Source organism: Labrus bergylta, chromosome 4, assembly GCF_963930695.1.
Source record: "Labrus bergylta chromosome 4, fLabBer1.1, whole genome shotgun sequence".
Classification (NCBI taxonomy): Eukaryota; Metazoa; Chordata; class Actinopteri; order Labriformes; family Labridae; genus Labrus; species Labrus bergylta.
The window spans coordinates 30554082-30576106 of NC_089198.1; the positions used below are offsets into that span (position 1 = coordinate 30554082).

The following is a 22025-nucleotide window of genomic DNA, read 5'->3' on the forward strand; positions in this document are numbered from 1 at the left end:
ATGAGAGCCACTGAAAAAAAAATGTTTGGTTCTGACTTTTTTTTTTTAGTTCTGACTTTAATCTCAGAATCCCAAAAAAAAGTCAGAATCAAAACTTTTTTTTTCCAGTGGTCCTAATCGTCTTCTTTAAATAATAGTGATAGAAAATAATAAAACTCTTTTTGTATAGCAATTTTAAAAACAAGGGATTTACAAAGTAATTTTATACACACAGGATAACAAATGGTAAATGGTCTTGAGCTTGTTTAGCACTTTTCTAGTCTTGCCACGATTCAAAGTGCTTTTTATTCTGCAGGTCACACCTACCCATTCACACACTGATGGCAAAGGTTCATATAAAGTGTACATTATTAATAACTTCTTCTGTTGATAGACATTGAGACACCGCAGATGAAGCAGCATTTGGCTGCAGGAGCTGCATCGAACCCCCAAGCTTCTGATTGAGAAACAACCCTCTATCAACTGAGCCAGAACTGACCTACGACCCACTGATGAGACACCCAACCAACTATAACTAAATCCCAACAGTAAAAGAACCCAAACGAAACCCGACCAACATCAGAACCTGAACATCATAAGAATTCAGGTAACATAATAACTTATTATAACTCAGGCCACTTAGATTGAGACTAAGAGGACCGACGTTAAGAACATAAATAAGCAATTCAAAGAGATGGAAAGAATTAAAAAATGTCTAGAAGCTGTAAAAATAGAAATCTTTAAGACGATTAAAAGGGAGATGAAAACGATAAGAGGGGTATAAGCTGAAAATATATAACAATAAAAACAGCTGAAGCATTAATTGGAGAAAAAGCAGTGAAAACATAAAATCAAAAGAAGCAGTTAAAAAGAGCTGGACTCAAGAAAGTGAGATAAAAGCAGGAAATCAAGAAATATAAAAAAGTAAGATGGGCTAGAAGTTAGATGTTAAATTTTACTCTCTGTTATTGAAATACAAATAACACATGCACAAACAGGATCCTATGGCCATGCATTAATGGAGACACGTCAGAGGGAGGGGGGCTGTCCCCAGCGATGTGCCCTGAGCTGGTGGGGGTTCAGTGCCTTGCTCAAGGGCACATCGGCAGTGCTCAGGAAGTGGACTCTATTTCCCAAAATGTCCAGACTTAGACTTCCAGACTTGACCAGCTATCCTCCGGTTCTCAACCCATTTTCTTCAGCTGCAAAGCGTTTGTAGCACCGTCCCAAACACTCTGAACTCTGCCGACCACTGGATGGAGCACCAAAACAACCTCATTAAAATATATATATATCAGTTAACAACAATAGTTCTGGTTTTGTTGCAGTAGTGTGTCACGAATAACAGTTTGAGCAATTTTTCAGCTTTGACAGTTTTAGGACCTTCGAACGAAAATTAGCAATTAAGTTTTCCTCATTCAGGGTCAACCTCCTGTTTGATGCTCCCCCCGCCCATCTACATGATGGCACACAATAATTTGCTTTGTGGTATCAAACACAGGTCAGGAAATAAGTTCTTGTTTTTCAGGCGAGAAAATATTTCCCAATCATCCTGAATTTGTTACCCCGGGTGGAACCTCACAGATAGATTAAGGACCTATAGACTGGATCCATTATCATGTAATTAATACATTTTATAAAAGTTGGATAAAGCAGTGAACTTTTCTCTTGTATAAGATCAACAGGCTGTACATGACAGTAAGCTCAGCAGCTCTAATATTAACACACAGTATAACACTCAGATAAATAGATAAATATCACTCAAAAAATCTAATGAACTCTAAATCATATTGAGTGTACACACACACACACACACACACACACACACACACACACACACACACACACACACACACACACAGGCTGCTTTTTGGACTATTCAGGGGATAATGTAATGTTTCCAGTCGACTGAATACAGAGTGTCTCCTCATCTATGTCATTTTTCCAGCTGATATTGCTTTTATGTTTAAAAAAAAGAAAAAACAAGCACTTGGGTCACGTCCACAAAGTGCGAGCGTGCAGCGGAGCCAAGAAAAACAGTGCCATGTCATTGAGGCATCCACCTGCAGCTCTACAAATAAAACCTGAGTCGCACTAACGTATTCACGCTCACAGTTTATCCAGCCTGCTACTTGCTTTTCCATTTTTACCTCCACGTGGGCAAACAAGGGGTCCTCCGCCGGAGGCACGCGCTTACATGGATTTTCCCATGTTTTTGTTTGCGGAAGAAGTTAACATGTATCATTATGGAGCTTAGTTAGGATGTTTTAATAAGGTTTTTTCAGCAAAGAGGAAAATCACTGGTTACATCCAAGAGTAAATTCCACCCCGTGCAGTAAAATAAACCTCTCTCTGCTGCACATAGGTCAGATATGGATGTATTATTATATCACAAAGTCAAAATCAGAGCTTCTTAAAGGATGCAGATTCTAGTCTGACCAGGATAGAAAACACAGAACAGGCAGGAACAAATAGAAAGTATATGGAAGAGTGTGCAACTTCAGACACAAATAATCTGAACACTTTAGATACTCTGCACATGCAACAACTGATTCTGAGTACGTTTCTTTTAACCAAACACCTCCAGTACTGTATATATACGCCATGTTGCATTTGTCCCCCTCCTCCCTGCCCCCTCCCCTCTTTCTATTTCATACCAGTGGTGCTGAAAAGATCGCCTCCTTTCTTTCTCCCCTTTTCTTCTTTCTTCCCCTCCTCATTTGTCCAGCACATCAGCCTAGATTTTCTCCTATTGGGTCCCCCCTTTTTTTGCATGAGGTACCAGGTTGTGTGTGTGTGTGTGTGTGTGTGTGTGTGTGTGTGTGTGTGTGTGTGTGTGTGTGTGTGTGTGTGTGTATTTGGGGAATGTGTGTGTTTGTGGAGGGTGAGCGGTGTTGGTGCAGCTTGAGGTTAGTGAGAGGTAAGAGAGAAAGAGTGAGTGACATGGACAAAATAATGAGGGTGTGTGGAGAAATGAGCAAGTGAGTAAGGAAACGAGTGTGTGTCAGTGTGTGTGTGTGTCGGTGTGTGTGTGTGTGTTTGTGAAGAGAGAGAGGGAAAGGGGAAGACAGAAAGTGAGCCTTGGGGTTGTTGGGGTCAGGACCGACAAGCTCAGATGAAGGATAATCTGTGGAGGTCCCTTACAGCGGGGGGTGAGGCCCCGGTGGAGCACGCCCATTCAGACACCCTCACACACACACACACACACACACTACCACACACCCCTCTGTCGCTCTCTTCCTCTCCTTCTCTTCTCCTTCATCCTGCCTTTCCCTCCCTTTTTTGTTGCTTTTTCTAAAACCCACCCCTCCTATTTCTCTTGTTTCGATTTTTTTTTTCTTTAACACAGTTGCAGCTGGATTTCAAAGGACACTTGGCCAGCAGAAAAAGCTGAATGTTTAGCAGGCAGATCCCTCAGTCAGGCAGGCTGGGATTGTGGAATTCCTGCCTCCCACTCTTTAGGAACCGTTTTTTGCCCCTTCGGGGGCCCCTGCCATAACTGCCAGCGGCCTCCTCCTCCATCTCCATCTCCAGCCTCGAGCCAGGGCCCTGTTTGCAAATTGAGCATGACAAAAAAATAGAAAGGTCCGGGGGAGAAGAAAGCAGCAACATTTCTGAAGGTGTGGAGCTGCAACAGCTGCCCTGTGTCTATCATTTCAAATAAGCCCTTAGAGAGTAAATAATGAGCGCCTGCATCATAAAAACGCAATGGTCTGAAAGTCATAAACATGAAGTTACTAAATGCACAAATTAAATGTGCAAAAAAAAAAAAAAAAATCAAGCCTTAAAATTCTGAAGTGGCAGAACACAAAAAAGTTGGACAAAGTCTGTCTGTGATTTTCAACATCAGTATGGATTTTGTTTGCAGTGTCTGGAAACATCTGCATAAGCACACCTGTCTTTTCAGTTAAGACGGCCCGAAAGTTCCAGATAGCCTTTTTTTTTTTTTTTTCCATTTGCAAGCTATTTTTAAAGAGTGAAGTATTCATCCATGTATGATAAAATCTGCATAAACACACAGGTTGGCTTGATGACATAAAGATCAGGGCATCATAAAGCGTCCTGAAACACTAGTGGTGCTTGTTTTCTATTTAAGCAGAAGATAAAAACTGGGATTGGTGCGAGGACTCTGTGTGAGGTAGATTCTCCGACATGGTGCTCCGTGGAGTCCCCCTCATCTGCTGGCTAAGCAGGAATGAAAGGAAAAAACTGTATTTTATTTCTCCCCTGTTCTATAAAAAACATTATATGTGGCCACAGGTGACCATAAAAGCTGACACTGATTGTGAGATTTATAGAAAAAATAAAACAGGATGATACTCGGATGATGGAAAAGTCCATTTGACAAAGAGAACGTACCTCAAGGTCCTCTTATTTGCTTTCTCGGGAGCTTTTGACCACTGATGGCAGTCTTAATCACGCAGATGGAGAATCTGAGGAAATGTGAGGTTGATGGTTTGACGAAAGGTGAGCAAATTGTCGTAAAAACATGCTCAAATTAAAGGCAGGGTAGATCATGTCTCCCTGCTCGTTCAAAAATTGTGTTTGAATTCTGATTGTGATTAAGGTCTGAAATGATTGCAAACATTTTTTTGATCGCAATAATTAGTCGCAAGCTACTTTGTCCCTGAAGGCGCACCGTAGATAATCATCCTCAGTGTCTCCCTGTAGTCACAGTGATAGAAAAGAAGGACACTACTGCATCTTTGAATGTCTCATTTAACTTAAAAAAAAAAACTCTGACAGCTCAGCTGAAGAGTCCAATGCTAATATCCACCTCATGACATCAAATATTTACATACATCCATCCATATCTGTACCGCTTTTTCCCATTCTGGGTCACGGGGCAGCTGGAGCCGATCCCAGCTGTCAGTGGGCGAGAGGCCAGGTACACCATCACAGGGCTGACATGCTGTATGTGGAGAAAGTATTGTTCAATATCTTCTTATTTGAAAGCTAATTTAAAAAACTCTTGGACTCATTGTTGATCAGGCAATTTGTTCTTGGTCAGCATTTTAAATCCCAGACACGCTCCTGTTTCAAATATTGCCAAGCTAAAAAAGCTTGTTGTGTCACAAGCTGAGTTAGAGATGCTTATTCATTCTTTTTTACCGTCTTGGCTTGACGACTTTGATTCCCTTTTCACCTGCCTCAGTCAGTCCTCCTTCAACCGTCAACAATTGATCCATCACACCGCTGCCACACTGATGACTGGTTCCAGCCGGTCAACTCACATTATTTAAATTTTGCTTTCCTTATTGGCTCCCAATCAAGTTCAGAATTCACTTAAGGATCCTTGTTTTTGTTTATATTGCCCTGCAGGATCCAGGGTATATCACTGACCTGTTCCAGCTGTATATCACCAGTCGATCCATCAGGGGTCCTGAGTCCCCTCGGATCGTCTGAAAGATGACTTTGAATGTGTTGCTATGACACTTTGGAACACTCTTCCTCTGCAATGATGCTCAGCAGCTTCCTCTGGTGCTTTCAAAAATAAGCTTCAGAAACATTTTTAAAACTGGCTTTTGAATGTCTGATTCAACTGTTTTTTTTTTTGTGAGTTTTTTGTGAAGAACTTTGTGACCTTGTTCTGTGAAAGGTGCTATTCTAAATCAAATATACTCACTTACATTCTTACTTTCACTCACATTTCTCTCAGCTCTGACTCGGTCCAACAGTTCGGCACAAAGCAGGTAGCATATTTGGATGATTAAAAAGCTCCCCAAACTCCCCCCTGTTCATGTGTGAGACAGATGTTGTGCCTGTCCGTGTTGTACCAATGAGGGGAGCCGGAGCATGAGTGAGTGAGACAGGTACAGATCAAGAGAAGGGGGGAGGAGAGGGCGGGAGGGAGGGAGGGAAAAGGAAGAGCAAAAGAGAAACAGCGGTGGAAGAGAGGGGGAGAGGGACGGGGTGGGTCACAGAAACCTCACCTCCTTCACTTTAAAGAGAGGGAGGAAGAAAGAAGGAAGAGGAAGCAAAGGAGAGATCAAACACACTTGTGTTTGTGTGGCAGGAGCAAGCAGCCCTCCACCTCCACCATCATTCATCCACCACCAGGGTGACTGCAGGGATCATAATAAGAAGACCTCTCTGACAGAGGTGGGAAGACACACCATTCACTGCGGTCGAAACTAAATCCACTTTGCTTCCATGTTTGATGTCAATATTGTATTTTAACTCCACCACATTAACACCACTGCTTGTTACTGTGCACAAGCAGACATCACACATAGAACCAATCATCAATATGATGCATGCTCAAAGATTTACTACAAAACAGAAAATAAAGCACACTAAAGTAGCTCCATTCTGACCAGATGCAACAATTAAATGTTACTTACAACATGAATGCATCATCCAGTAACGGAGCTGCTTCAGGGGAGATATCACTTTCAATCTTTTTATTTCCATAGCTTACAGTACAATTTTATTTTCCCATTATCCCAGAGTTTGAAGCTGCACATACAAGTAGTTACATTGCATAAAAAAATACTTCATTTGAAGTAAAGAAAAAAAGATTTAAAAAAAAGGCCATGACTTAAATGTGAATTAGTTAATAAAAAATAAAAAATGCAAAAAGTATGGAAGGTGAACATTTCCTTACTCGTTATGTATTATATCTGACTGTTTTTATTATATCAATGCATGATGCATTCATGTGTAGGTAGCAGTTAAGAGCCTTTATTGGTCAAAATTAAGCTCATTGTGTTCTATGTAGTGGATACTAGAATCTATGATGGTGCATGAGCATGCAAGCTGATATTTGCAAAGCAACATGTAACTAAAGCTGTAAATGGAGTGAAAAGTTCAAGTTCTAATTTAAATGTGCAGACTCAAGTTAGCACTTTAAAATGATATTGAAGTACAGCATAATTAATATTACATGCGGGGTACAAAAAAATGTTTTAGTAAATACAAAAAAAAAAAGTAGATGACTTAATTAATTAATGCACTTTGCCGTTTTCCATGCAGGAATGTTACTTGAGTAGAATATTTGTTCACTATTATAGTTCTGCTCTTGCTTGAGTCTGAATTCACCTTCCACCACCACTGGAGATGGACGAGTGGATGGAATTATACATAAATAAACTTTACAAGCCCCTGTTCTGGCCTCCCGCTCTGCATCAGAGGGATGCAAGGCGCAGCCAGCACTGGGCAAGGCGAATAAGAAGAGAAGAGGATTTCCCATGTAAAAACAAAAAAGTGTGAGGCAAGGGAAGGACGCACCCCCCCCCCCCCCCATTCCCCCGCCCCTCCCTCCGCCACCTCCACCACACTTCCCCTACCGGTGATGTCAGGGCGGGCAGGGGCTCCCTGATTAAAAAAAAAACCCTTTGGACTCGAGAGAATGAGAGAGAGAGGGGGGGTGAGAGAGAGAGATGGAGGAGTGAATGGAGGAGGATATTACTACTTCTGCATGGACCGGTGCAGAGGAGCAGCAAGTCACTCTCTGCAGCGCGCACAGACGCACAAACAAAAACCTAGTGGAGCTGACGCGCAGACGGGATTACTGTTTTTTGTCCACTTTGTGAATTTATAGGAAAGCTTCTGCTCAACAAGTAGGAGAGATATTTGTACTTTGCACTGCCTCTGGAGTGACTTTGTCTTTTTTTCTTTTATTACTCTGATTCACCTTGCAGCCATATTTTTTTTTTTTTTTTGCACCAGGACGCACTAAATGATGCAACAATGGTCAGGTAAAAGCAAAAGTAGAGGCTATGTGCAAAGCCAGAGTGGAGTGAAACGATCTATTCTTACCTGATCCACTAATGCAAATAAAACCTTTCATTTAAAAACAATAACAAAGGAAACTGAATCCACATTTTGCGCAGTTATACAATTGTTTTCTGGCCATTTCTTTTTTTTTCCATCAGCCTTATTACGTTTACTAGCCTCTATAAATATATATTTTTTAATTCACTGGCTTACTAAAACGAAGACAGAAACTTGGACATTTTATCTACTTGCAAACTTAGTTACAGGAGCTGCAGATATTTTGCAGACAGTGCACGCTGCATGAATAGGTAGGAGGCAAAGCGTCGCATCTGAAGGTCCGCGAAACATGCAGGAGTTTGGATCTTAATTTAGCTCAAGATCAGATTTTTTTCTGAGCGTTAAAACGTATTATATTTGAATAAATCACTACCAAATATACACCAAGAACCTCAGCGTTAGTCAACCTAGGTCACTTTGAATTTCGTTTTTTTAGTTTGATCCAATTTGGAATGCACTGATAGCCTAGTTTTAAGTTTATTTGGTTAATCTGTTTACCAAAACCGGCAGCCTAAACATCTGGATTTGTTAGGCTACGTGGTTAAATATGTGCTTATAAATGTTAAAAACGAAGTCTGGTGGGAAACCTCTTTTTGTACACCTTGAATCCTGATCTGTTTAAGAGCTGAATATATCACCCCATTTATCGTTTTTGAAACAAACGTTGCCAAATACCGTCCACAATCTGAGAAAATGATGTTGATTAGACTACTGGCTGTTTTCCTCGTCCTCATCACTAACACGTGGTTGCTCAGCTCGGTTCGCTCCGACGCACTCAGCCGCAGCAAACGCGCCATGGCACGGCGGGCAGACCGGGAGCTCTCCAGGCTAACAGGTGAACCCTGCACCGTCTCCGGAGTCTGGAGGTCCCGGCGGCAACCCCGTTCACACTCCCCGTCCCAACACCGCCCTCCAGCGGCCCGTCCGAGGACGCACACGACCCGTAGAGTGCTGAACACTGTAAATAGAGCGCCTGCGGAATGTGGGCGAGGGTGCAGGTTTGACACCGCGGCGCACCGGGTCGCTCAGCCGGGACAGGAGCAAGGAGGCTTGGGCAACAGGGAGAATGTAGTGGCAGGAGCAGGGGACAGATACGATCAGGTACACGGACGGGTATTTGACACAAGCTCTAAAAATGACAGGAAAGACCCAGGTTATGTCACGCAACAGCCGGGGGTTTCTGTGCGTAAAGACGCCGGAGAGACCGACTCCTCCACAGGCAACGCACGCAGATCAGACTCAAGGTTCACCCGCAGCCTCGACTCGACGTTTCCTTATGAGGAGGAGGGCAATTCGAGTTGGCAGAAAGTTTTCCCGGACAGCTCAACAGATTCCCGGGGGCTCCAGGTCCTCTTCAAGCTGCAACAGGAAGCTGGAGACCTGCAGTCCTCCACGGGGACACCAGTGGACGGCACGGAGGACTACTCCGGGGAGGTGGAGGAGGATGATGATCCGCCGGCGAGCTTGCCCGTCGGCAGCTCCTCGCCGTGGGGGAGCCCCGTGCCTCGCGTGCCGCCTTCTTGGATGACAGCCCTGTACTTCAGCGGGCGCCGGGAGCAGCTGAAGGTGAAGCCGGCTGCGGGAGTGGAGCTGCCGAGGGCCAAGTTCAGCCTGGAGCTGTGGGTGAAGCCTGAAGGAGGGCAGAGCAACCCCGCGGTCATAGCAGGTGAGTGATCATAACGATGATTCTGGTCCGTCAACCTCTCTGCTGACTCTCTCTTCACTCTGCTACGGCTGGATTTCTCCTACATAAAATTCTTCATAATTGTGTTGTATGTAGTTGTAAATAGTTTGTGACAGCTTTAGTGTAGGGTTTTCCTTCTCTAACAGCAATCTCTTGTGATGCGTAAATTGTCCTTTCAACCAAAAAAAAAAAAGAGACTGGTTGACACGACAGAGTTCAAGCAGAGTTCATGGGGTTCACTCTGTCTGGTGTTTGCTGCAGATGTGACACACACACAGTGATCCGATATTGTGATAGTGATAGCCTATTCGTCGTGAACTAGTCGATTAATCGATGATTGACAGAACACTGATAGGCTAATCCTTTTGGACCATATGTTTCAGGGTTACAGTCAGGATCCAAGATTTTTAAACTTTGATACCATAAAATCAAACAATATTGATACCTGTTTTGAAACCATGGCAACAAAAATAAAAGTTCAAGGCATCCAGTATTTGGTTATTTCCTATTTTGTACTTACCTAAAAATCTCAGGCAAACTTCTGCACACTGTCTAGACTGCACAAACACATTGGCAACATGCCGCTTACCGATCACTTGATCCAAAATAGAAATTAAATGAAAAGTTTTAAAGCAGAACATAAAAAAAAAAAATGGACACGAGTCATGTCTTGAGGAATTATGATGGATGTAGTCTAGTTTGAAGCGGTCATCACAAAAACAATTTTCAGTAAGACAACCATGAGCTGCATATGAGGACACTGACATCATCTTGTTAAGTCAAGCACAAGAACGGTTTGCCTCCACGCAAAGCGACACATCAACCAATATTACCTAGTGGCAGATGTTGATATTGATGCATCTTTTGGTTCAAGTTGCATTAGAAACGTTGTCCTCCTTGTCCACCAGAGAGAAAGTAGATTGAATTCAGTTTGCTGGTATATGTCAGTGAAATATACAAAATGACATTTTTTGGAGTGTTTTTTCTTTCCACATAAGTCATGCATGAACGGCAGAGAGTGCTGTTGAAGCCTGATGATGGAAAACATTTGCAACCATGAGCATGTCAGTTTTAAAACCACATAAAAAACAATACAATAATAATAACAGTCCTCATTGACCTGGCTTAAACCCCCACCCTACCTTACACCCTGACCCAGTGTGACCTCTTGACCTTGACACATTTTAGGTGCGCTTCCTCTCTTGTTGACAACATGAATAACTTTGATGACATAAAGAAACATTAATACTGACAACAATGATGCAACAGTGGGATAATATTACTGACAAACACAATGCCGTTGTAAATGGATAATAGATACATAGATAATAATCCCGCTGTAATATGTTGAATATGACGAGGCTGAACAGGTTGAGACCTGGTAGTGATGATGCTATGTTTGAGCACAGTAATATTTCCTTGTATGGAAATGATGAAGACTATAGGGCTGCTGGAACCTAAACACGGATTGGGATATAATTCATAAAGTAAAAAAAGAAAAGAAAGAAGAAGAAAACGTATTTTTCAAAAGCTAGAATTAGTATTGGACTGTGTGTTTTTATTTATGTAAATGTGTTTACTGTTCCTGAATCTCGCCCTTCTCCCCTTGACCCTTTAACATCTCACAGGGGGGTGGATTGAAGGATTTCGTACTCTGTAATCACTTACAGAGTTGTGAGATCTAAGACACCATCAAAGACAATATTAAGAAAAAAAATTATATATGGAGAAAATATGGCATTATCTGTCATGTGGGACTGCCCTCTAGTGAACAAAATAAGTAACTACATGCTGATAAAGGCATTGTAAACTGTAAGTGTATCTCATATGTACATGTATATTAAATATATATTAATAACATTTGAGAATAAAATAACAATACCAATACCATAGGGTAAAGGATACCATTTATCATTTAGAGCTAGCTGATCAATAATTGTGATTACATATAAAAAGAATGACATTATAACTTCGAGAGTCATCTTTAGAAGGTCGTTTTCTGTCACAACAAAATAGTTTTATCCTCCTTATGGACACACACACTTATAACTAGGTTGTTATAAAATCATTTAAATTCCTATCGTGCTTCACCGAGGCTCTCTCTTCCCGCGGTTAGCTTGACTGTTTTCCATTTATTCTGACCAGCGACAGCAGACACATTGATGTCATGAATCCTTGATTTAACAACGCTGTTTGTAAGAAAATGATCGTCCCTGTGTTTCTGAGGAGGCAGCATCCAGAATGTGACATGTGAGGAGCTGCACATTTGACAGAACAACATGTACATCAAACAAATTGAAGAGGATAAAAGTGCTCTGGTGCAGCACCACAGCTGTCCAGATAGCGAGGGAGACCACAAACTGTTACGTCCACTCACATTTACTCTGATCAAAGATCCGACTCCATTACTCAACTTTTTTCCCCTCATTGCTTCCTTATGTGAGGGCGGCATTTGTGGCATGAGCCCTTCTCTGTAGTGTCCTGAAGGAATCTGACAAAAAAAAACTGTGAAAAACAAACTCCTATTGTTTCTGCTAGACATGACATTGACCTTGGTTTGACTTCTGATGGTCAGCGATGATCTTATAAATCTATTTGTTTGTGCATTTCAAACCTCTATTGCCGTGTTGTCGTGTAAGTTGCAGAACTCTGAGTCCACAGAAGGCTGATTGTAGTGATATAGTACAAAGTGAAAATGGCCTCTTGGAAACAGGTTAAATGAGGACTGACCCGCAATTCACACATACTCCGTGCATGCCGCGGTCCGTCAGCGCCACGGTTTTGCTCCGTCGGACGGCTCGCGCCCATTCACACTGGATCCATTTCTGTGACGTCAGCGCAGCGGAGCGCAACCATGACACATCACAGGAGAACTACAAGATCCCGCGGGAATAAAGAGAAAAACATGCAAACAACATGTTGCTTTGTCTTTCTGATGATGAAATGTTCATTCTGTGCCTGTTTTGACGTTATGTTGATAAAGTGATGAAAAATACGATCGGGAGTCCATATGTTGTGTTTTATTTTGAAATTGACCGGACTTCTTGTCCGTCTGTCATATTCTGTCCAGCTTGATGCGTGCCTGCAGCGTACTCCGGTGAAAATAGACTTGCTGCGTGTTTGAAACGGAGCAGAGCGCAGTGCCGTTGGTGGCTCACGCTGGAGACGGATCGCAGCGCGCCCTGTGTGAACAGAATGATTGACTAGAGTGGAAGCTAAGTACAACGTAGTGCGCAGCGCTGACGGACCGTGGCGCGCCCAGAGTATGTGTGAATTGGGCTTGAGACTACAGTGAAAGAGATCTCCCAGCTGACCTAAAGTGATTTAATAGCTTTAGAAGTTGAAAATAGAGCCCGACCGATTAATCGGCCAGCCGATAATATCGTCCGATATTAGCATATCAAGTGACTGATCTGTATTTACTAATTTCATTCCCAATTTTCTCCGATATTACCAGATTTATTCACCATCAAGAAGCATTTCATTTGAGTTTCATTGTTCTACACTAGCAGCTCTTTCTCTGGCTGTCACCAGCAGAGGGCGCTATATGGATTTACAACAAGCACTATCACTCTGCAGAGTGTTGAGCGTTGATGCACGTACATGCACAGTTACTTTCCAGTTGAGAGACCATCTTGTCTTCATTAAATATCTTTTCCACAAGTGTTTGATTGCTGCATTTGAGGGATCAACACAATACATGTGTATCTATAGCTATATGTATCTGTCTCTACAGGTTTAAGAAACAGCTAAGAAAGATATCGGCTGAAATGTCGGTATCAAATTATTTTGTCTCCATAATATTGATATCGGCCACAAAAATCCCACATAGGTCGGGCCCTTTTCATCTTTATCTTTGGGCCTCTTAAAAAACATATTTTTATTTATTTTATAAATATGCAGATCACCATACTCTGATATCCTAACTTTTCTATAGGAATATCTACTTAATTAAGTGTTGATTAAGGGTTAAGTAAGTAAAAAAAAGTCCAAAAGAAAAGGATCAGGGACCCTGAGATAAAGACTGCCCATTAAGAATGCATCGGACACTGATGCTGTTTGTAAAAAGGTCCAGCAGCGACTGATCATCTTGTTCCAGGTGTGCAATGTATTATAATCTTTGTTTTGTTGTTTCTTTATAGAAAGTGTCTGTACATATTGCACATTGTGGCATGGTTCAGTTGTCTAGTAAAAACAGTCAAGCAAAGCTGGTCGAAGTGCTGATCGCAGTGCAGCAAGCTCAGCTGCAGAATATCTAACTGTCCTGAACACCGTCTTTTTTCTTGAGTTTGATCTGGTTCCTTTTGGCCACTGTTACAGAATACAGAGAACAAAAACAAGGCAGGATGCTGCTGCAGATCTAATTTCCTTCAGGATAATAATGTTGCAGGTGAAAAACTATTTAGATCTTTACTTATATTTATTATTTTAACATGTAACATTATAAAATCTTACACAATTTACATTTTAAAAACTTACGACGAATAAAATGTCTATAAGTGTTTTTGAAGGGGTCTCCTTTTAGCGCCAAGTGAAAGAATTATCACCAAATAGTTTAAATTAAGTCTGCAGAGCATTTTAACGAATTCTTTCAGATCAATCTTTCAGATTTCTGTACCTGATATGTCTCTTATCAGCCTTGTTTTCTCAAAAACAGTCAAAATTGAACACAATTCATTGAACACAGCTCAACACTGGATAACATTAACCGGAGCTACAACTCAAGCTAGTGGCTGACAGCTGTGTAAAGGCCCTGACACACCAAGGAGATCGTTGGCCATCGGTCCTAGTTGGACCGTCGGTGAGCGGTCGTCGTCCTAGTTTTTGCGGTGTGTCCGGCTCCGTTGCTACCCATCGGCTCGGTGGAATCTCTCTGATTGGCTGTTGGGAGGTTTCATTTCTCTCCAGCTCTCGACACAGGTTCAGGAAAGTTACCGGCTTTGCAGTCCGGAATTAAAATGAAATTAGATTAACCAACCAGTAATTCTAGTGTTGACTAGGGTTAAGATGTTTAATCATGTAGTCAGCTAATCCAGAGTCTTCAAACACTGCAGTTTTTTTTTTTTTCGGGTAAAGGAGATCTGATTCTGATTGCTACACGTCTAGCATGAACAGAAAAACAGACTAAGGTAGATTACAACAGGCCTGTAATCATAGTGGAGCACCTAGTGGTTCAACCGTCAGATGTCTTTCTGAGGAGTAGAGGTAAAAGAAATTAAAGAAATGTAACTTCCACAGCCAGAAATATAACTTCAAGTGAAGGTGAATGTTTCCCCCTGTCTGCTAAATGTCAAAATAGCTGATTATTTTCCAGAACAACTTTAGAAGGCTCTATTATTTCAAGGTGTTTTGCCTAGCTCTACCCCAAGTGACTTAAAAAAATGGAGCTTTAAAACATCAGGACCTTATAGAATCAATTCAAAAATCACAGTACACTAGTCTGACCACTGTGTGTGGTCTCACGACATAAAGTCCATATTTCCCATAAACCCCCAATGTTTCCTGTTGCACACTACTGTAAATGTTGTCAAGCTTTGGCAGTAGTTTTGCATCATGACCATCTGTTATCGCATGAAATGTTGGGAATTGTTCAAAAACACGCCCCACCAACCCGACCTGTGCCATCAAATGACATACCTACAGCAGACTGTAAAACGATCCAACAGATTCAGCAAGGAAATGACCTCATGATAAAGATTTGCACCGAATGTAAAGGATGCCTTTTTTCCTCAAAATTTATGTTTGTGATTAATTGCGGTATTAAGCAGCGTCAGCATTTCATGTTTTTCTGCGGATATGCATAGGTTGATATTTATGTGTTTGTAATCATGTTTTCGGTACATGGCACAGTGTCATGTAAATTTTCTTTTGGCGGAGCTTTAGCCTTCCAGCGGCATGCTTTCTTTAACTGAATTAAATGCTTCAACATGAATCTGGCTCACCTCCTCTGGGATATTTTTGCTACAATTGCCCACTTTAACACTTGCGCGTACATGCCTGTAAGTACACACACATGCATGCACACACAGATATAGCGCTGAGGAGGGTGAAGGGGTTCCCTGACCTTTCGATGTCCCAGCGTTAGACATCTGGGGAGCAGATGTGGATCTGTGTGTGTGTCTGTTGCAACAGCAGATGGAAACATCAGGGCCTTGCCTTGGCTGAGCGAAATACCTCCATCCTCCTTCCCCTCTCTGTTCTGTCCTGCTGTCCTGGCTCTGTCTATTCTCTCTGTCTTACTCCATATACTGTAGATGTAGATCTGTAGCTCTCTCCTCCCGTGTTATCATGCGCCTGAGGACTGCAATCACTCGTTTGTGTGCCAGTTTATACATCATCCAATGGCCTTTTGTGAAATTGCTGTCATTCGTCTCTGCAAAGAAATATTTCTGTCTCCTCCACCAGTATTCTTTCAGCATAACATATGAAACTTTTCCTGCTTTGCCGTAGGTGTGTTTGACAACTGTTCCCATTCACTGAGTGAGAAGGGCTGGTCGGTAGGCATACGCACTTTGGAACCCGCTGGCGCCAAAGATGCAAGGTTCTACTTTACACTTCGTACCGACCGAGCCACAAAATCCACCACTGTCTACAGTCACCAGCGGTACCGAGCCAACTCCTGGACTCACCTGATGGCCGTGTACAGCGGACGCAGCATGACCCTGTATGTTGATGGAGCTAAGGTGTGTGGTATCAGGTGCATGGTAGAGCTTCAGATCACAGTTTGGTTGAGTTTGATCGTCTGCCTTTTAACTTTCAACATGTTGAAACACAATGAAAGGACTTTGACAAAGCAATCCTGACTCAAGGTCCAATACCTACACCATTTTCAGAGTCTATAACCCAGATCGTCCTCTCTTGCCAAGGTCAATAACAACCTCAAATGCCTCAACCTTTTAGTTGACAGCTACTGAGCTCACCTGTCAACAGAGACATCGTCATGACAACTGGGCAGACTCCAGCTGATGAACACTGTGTGGTGTGGCTAAAGGCTTATTGGAAACTGATGAGTGGTCCTAGAGTGAGATTGTTTTTTTCAAACTATGACTTATTCTTTCCAATTTAAGAATGGGCTTTATGCTTAAATGATACTTTCTCATTTGTTTTTAAGACATTTTTGTCCATCCCAGTTACCGGAAAGGTTGTAGGACAGACAAAGAGAGAGAGAGAGATAGAGAGAGAGAGAGAGAGAGAGAGAGAGAGATAGAGAGAGAGAGAGAGAGGCTAAACCAATCTTTCATTGGTCAATCCTTTGACAAGCAATCATTTAGTTTTTGGCTTGCAGATCTGGTGTTTGAATGAAAGCACCAATGGGTAATCCACAATACAGTTGTCATAATAGCATTTTTTAAACCTTTGATGACTCAAACGATATTGATACTTGTTTCCAAACCACAGCAACAAAGATCCAAGCAACAAAATATCAGGTGCCTAGAAGTCCTACACACCTGATATTGAGTTATTTTCTTGTTTTAAGTTACCGAAAATGCAGGCAATTTCTGGCACAAGTCTGGCCCATTGCTTGATTGCACAAATACGTTGGCAAACGATTGGTACCAAAACATTGCCAACATATTTGTGCAACTTAGACACTGCTCCCTCTCTTTCGCTTCCTGCAGCTCTTGGTTAAAAATATGACAAAAGATTTGCAGGGTTTGTTGAGCGTACTTTTCTGTAGTATTCTTATCATTAAAATAACAGAGACTTCGTTTTTAATTTTGCCAAACCTGGTACCAATTTAGTCAGTGTTGTCTCTCTTTTACTTGCAGCAGCTTTTGGTTAAAATATTTGACTAAAGATCTGAAGTTTTATTCAAAGTTTTGGATGGATGGATCATTTATAACAGGAGAGATGGTGAGAGATGATTTCAACATGCAAAGAGATGAGTTACATTTTCTTTTGACAAAAGCTGGGACAAACGATTGGTGTCATTTTGGGGGCCCACCAGAGATTTTAGAGGACCAGAGTTGAGTTCCTGGTTGATAGCTTTGAAAATGTAATTGCAACAACAATGGCAGCTGTAAATTGATACCAGTCCTCACATTGGACCAACAATCGTTGAATACTTTTTGAATGTAATCAAAACACAGACAACTGTTCTTTGTCATTTTATCCACCCCTCCTTTATCTTTACAAGGTAGGGGAAAGCAGCATCCAGTCGGGAAATCTCTACAGTCCCTTCATGAAGACGTGCAGAACCCTCTTTCTTGGCAGTAACCAATCAGATCAAGGACAGAGCTTCAGGGGCCACATAGGAGGTTTGGTCTTGTGGGGCTACGCTCGCTCTCATGAGGACCTGCTGAATCGGCCACTTCAAATCGACAAGAGTGAACCGCTCCTGGCAATGTGGGCTGACTTCAGCAATGTAAGGGACTATATTTGATTCCTAAGAATTAATTTTTTGTAGAAATAAAATGTTTAGCGGTCATACAATTAGGCGGATTATAAAACATTTCTTGTTGAGTCACTATACTTCTAATTTGGTTTGGCAATAGTTCCCAAGTGAAATTAGTTATTCTGGGATTTTGTTCTACCTTTGAGGTGGAAGAACTATGGACGCCATACAAAGTTGGCCTCCATCCAACCATCATCACCACTCCAGTGCCTGAACAAGAACTTGTCTCCCCGTTCCTGCCCTCACCCTGCGGCCTGACACCCTGCGACAACACTGACATCATCTTCGGCTACAACAACAACTGGCAGCTCCGTGCACACAAGCGAATACGCTACCGGATCGTCGACCTTTCCAATAACAATGGTGGAAACCCAACCGTGTCCCAAGGCCAGATCCAACTTCAGCACCGGATTCTAACTGAGGCCTTTCGCCCTTACAACATCAGCCTGGATCTGAGTGTCCACACCGTGAAGAACTCAAGCCTCCGACAGCGGTTTATCCTCAGCAACTGTCGAATTGGAAAGATTGGGAACCGTCACTGTGACCCTGAGTGCGACCACCCGAGGACGGGCCATGATGGAGGGGACTGTCTTAGACTGGGACCTTGCTACAACTGGAAGAGACAGGATGGAGTTTGTAACATGGAGTGCAACAGTATACACTACGACTATGACGATGGAGACTGCTGTGACCCAGAGGTCACCGACGTCCTCAAGACCTGCTTCGATCCTGAATCCCCTGACAGGTGAGACTCACGACTTAACTGTTTAGTTTCTAATTTCACACAAAATACTTTACTGATCTGTGATTTCCAACTTTTTCCTGACATGTATGTTCTTTTTTCAAATGTGCTTAAAGAGATAGTTTGGTATTACTGAATTAGGGTTGTATGAGGTAGAAGAATAATAAGAAGATATACTTTACTAACCTTGCTACAGGAAATTCGATTTTGCACTCTCGTATTGAGACATGCTTCACACACATATGCTGAAATACACACGCATCAGCATACTGAACATATTAAGTAACATGTAAACAGCTGGAGCTGAGGCGGCCCTTAGCTTTCTGTCTGTGCAGTCTGATCGGTCACTCTCCTAATAATGCAAAACTCATATCCTTCTTAAAATCAAAACGGTTATAAAAAAAGGCACCCCCTGCATGGTGTGTGCCATTAATGACATGAACTACAAGATTGTTTTTTTAAGTGGGCGGCTGTGGCTCAGTGGCAGAGTTGGTTGACTCTGCCACATGTGTCCTTGGGTAAGACAGTGAACCCCAAGTTGTTCATGTGAATGTGTATAAATGGGATTAGTTCATACTGATGGACTCTTGGCATTGCAGCCTCTACCATTGGTGTGTGAATGTGTGGGTGTGACCTGCTGTGTTAAATGTGCTTTGAGTAGTCAAAAGACTAGAGAAGCGCTTTATAAGCTCAAGTCCATTTACCATTTTTGTACCTGACTGTTTATTTCTGCTGTAAAAATTGTCATTTTTCACACTGTTGTTATTGGGACTTCTGGGGCTTTTTTTTGAGTCAGCCTCAAGTGGACACTTCATTTTTCAACACCAAAGATTACCGTTTGCCCACATTATGATTCAAAAGTTGTGTGCACGGCTGCACTTTGCACAAGTGTAGTGGCCAGACCAAAGCTGGGTGAAGAAGTACAAAGATTACAAAACACAAGGTGCCCTTGAGCAAGGCACTTAACCTCCCAACTGTGTCAGAGAAAAAGAGTATGGCACTATGGTTGCACTGCGTGCAGCTCCCAGGTTAGAACTTGTGCAGCTGTGCGAATGTGAAACAGGCTGCTCCTGGAAAACAACACGGTGGTTTGACTCTCCATGGGGGACGAAAGTTAAAGTTGAGTAAAAGTAAAAAAACGAAAGAAAGATGGCTCGTTTGTGTGTGGTCTTGTTTCTTGGCAATATGCACTTTTGAGACGGTGTCATAAATAAATATGATTTTATGTTGTTCAGTCTTGACAGTGTGAGACAGACAGGAAATAAATTGGTTTGGTTGTAGTCATGGTCCGATGTTCTCCCTTCTCAGCCGGGGCTCGCTACCCTGCAGAGAGGAGATGGACACTAATGAAAAACGTTGGACAGCAGACAGCAATCTGCTCTGCTGTTTTGCAGAGAAAGCGTTCTGGTCCTTCAGTGTCAATTACATACAATTCTGGTTGATTCAATCTTGATTTAATTTCATGGTTATAGCTTGGAACATTCAAAAGAACAAATGAAAACACAACCCCCCTCCACTTAGCTTTCAGTCATAATCAGTTTTAGTTTGAAATATGAAAAAGAATTGGAGAGATCAGTGTAATATGTTAAGCTGATCTGAGAATGCTTTTAGAAATCATTGCTCTGGATGTGATCTGGTTTTGTGCAGACCTTTTTTGTGTGCATGAGAGACATAAATATGGCTTCTGCTGTTCAGATTCTGAACGCAAAATTCAAATATGTGTGTTCTTCTATGCTGTGAGGTAACTCCTGCAGTGAATCTAGCCAGAAGTCCTGTCTATAAGCTCATGACCTTCGGAGAAGAACAACATGAACAGCCAATACACAAGAGGACAGGGTGTCGTAAAACTGGGCCCAGCGGAGTACTGTGGGTCTCCTGGTACAGTCCTGACCCAGGCTCGTTGACAACGCTTACGTGTGTGAGTACTCTAAAATGCTTGTGTGTGTGTGTGTGTGTGTGTGTGTGTGTCCCAACTTGCAACTTTCTCAGGCAGGGAGAGAATTAATGTGAGGATGACATTTCTCTGGCATTCGATGAGCACTGAACCATTTTTATGTTTTGGATCAGGGTTTCTTATATCTCCCACTCCTGCGTCTCTCTGAGCGCTTGGCCAGGTATACAGATTGTGGGACACTATATGCGTGCAGCTGCTGCTGGCCAGCACAAGGCCAGAGTTGTTTTTTTTTTGTTGTTTTTTTTGCCAGCCGCTGTCATGACACAAAGTTGTTTTTGGGAGCAAACTCTAAAACGATGGCCAGGTACACTGCAGACTCTGGCATTACCGTAAAGAAAAGGGAGCATGAAGGGGAAAGACAGGTGGAGACGGAGTGATGGGGTGGTGGGGGACACTCAAAGTCTATTAAGGATGAGACACATTTCCAGATTTGCTGCAGCTTTTGGTTAGTAAATCTTGAGGGTGTAACTCAGCATGTGAACTTGCAAGGCCCTGGTGTTGTAATTTGCTGCTTCCTCAGAATCCCCCCCCCCCCCCCCTCCCCCGGCATGCCATGCTTTGGTTTGGATGGCACATGCAGTTTACGTGGCTAAAGATGGCTCATATACCAGTAACCAAACTGAATAAATGTTTAAATGACCAGTCATGATTTCTCATGACACAACAGCTCTAACTCATTGATTTCACTAAGCCACTGGCACTACATTTATCTTTATTATTACAACATGCTACCTCCACTGTTGAAAAATTAAGCCAATGCAGGAGTGCAAAAAAAACTACAGTACCTCTGGTGTCCACTTTAAGCCCATAGATAGTTCCATATTTTTGAAGAAGGGTTGTATGAGGCCCTTGTCAATGATAAATATATTGGATTTTAACTCGTGTTACTGAAGGTTCCCCAAGTTTCAGAGTCCGAATGCCGACTTCAGGGAGACGTTCCGGGAGATGTTTCAGGCCGGTAACTAAGAATTTCCGACACCCGAAATCAAATAGAACATACCACTAATAGGTCTATAGTGTAACAACTCAACTTGTATTTTGCAGAGTAGATTTATAATGATATTGTGAATTTTGATATTGCTGCATCCCAGTTTGAGATTACCTCTAGCTCACAGTGCGCTTCATCTCAATATGTCTGTGACATACAGGTATGCAAGTAATAATACAGGTATGCTGGTGGTTACTGGTGACGTAGCAGCCTGCTGCCAAGCCAGCTACCACTGTGACTTGCAAATTTCCTGCGGGTTAACACTGAACATAATCCTGCATCTGACAAGGCCAATAATCACCAATCATAGTTCAGGTTTTTGGGGTGGCCACTGTGGTGACCAATCAGATTTCTAGGCTGGCCATGAAAAAAGCCATGAAGGCTAATAATTTCACAGTATGTTATAGTAGACAAACCTCATGTTTAACCCATGCCTTACATTTTCTTCATGTTTTCTGGTTTTTGGGAAGGCTCAAACAGATATTCTATTGGTCCAAAGCTTGTCCG

At 42.3% G+C, this 22025-nt stretch overlaps 1 protein-coding gene across 1 annotated transcript in view; it reads left to right on the forward strand.

The window, feature by feature from the left end:
- The first annotated feature begins 7328 nt into the window (after positions 1-7328).
- pappa2 (pappalysin 2) overlaps positions 7329-22025 on the forward strand; it is a 94360-nt gene continuing 79663 nt past the window's right edge. The window contains exons 1-4 of the mRNA XM_020630092.3: positions 7329-9421; positions 15890-16122; positions 17577-17804; positions 17981-18579. Coding sequence (XP_020485748.2) covers positions 8449-9421; positions 15890-16122; positions 17577-17804; positions 17981-18579 — 2033 coding nt within the window. The 5' untranslated portion in view covers positions 7329-8448. The remainder of the gene's footprint in view (positions 9422-15889; positions 16123-17576; positions 17805-17980; positions 18580-22025) is intronic.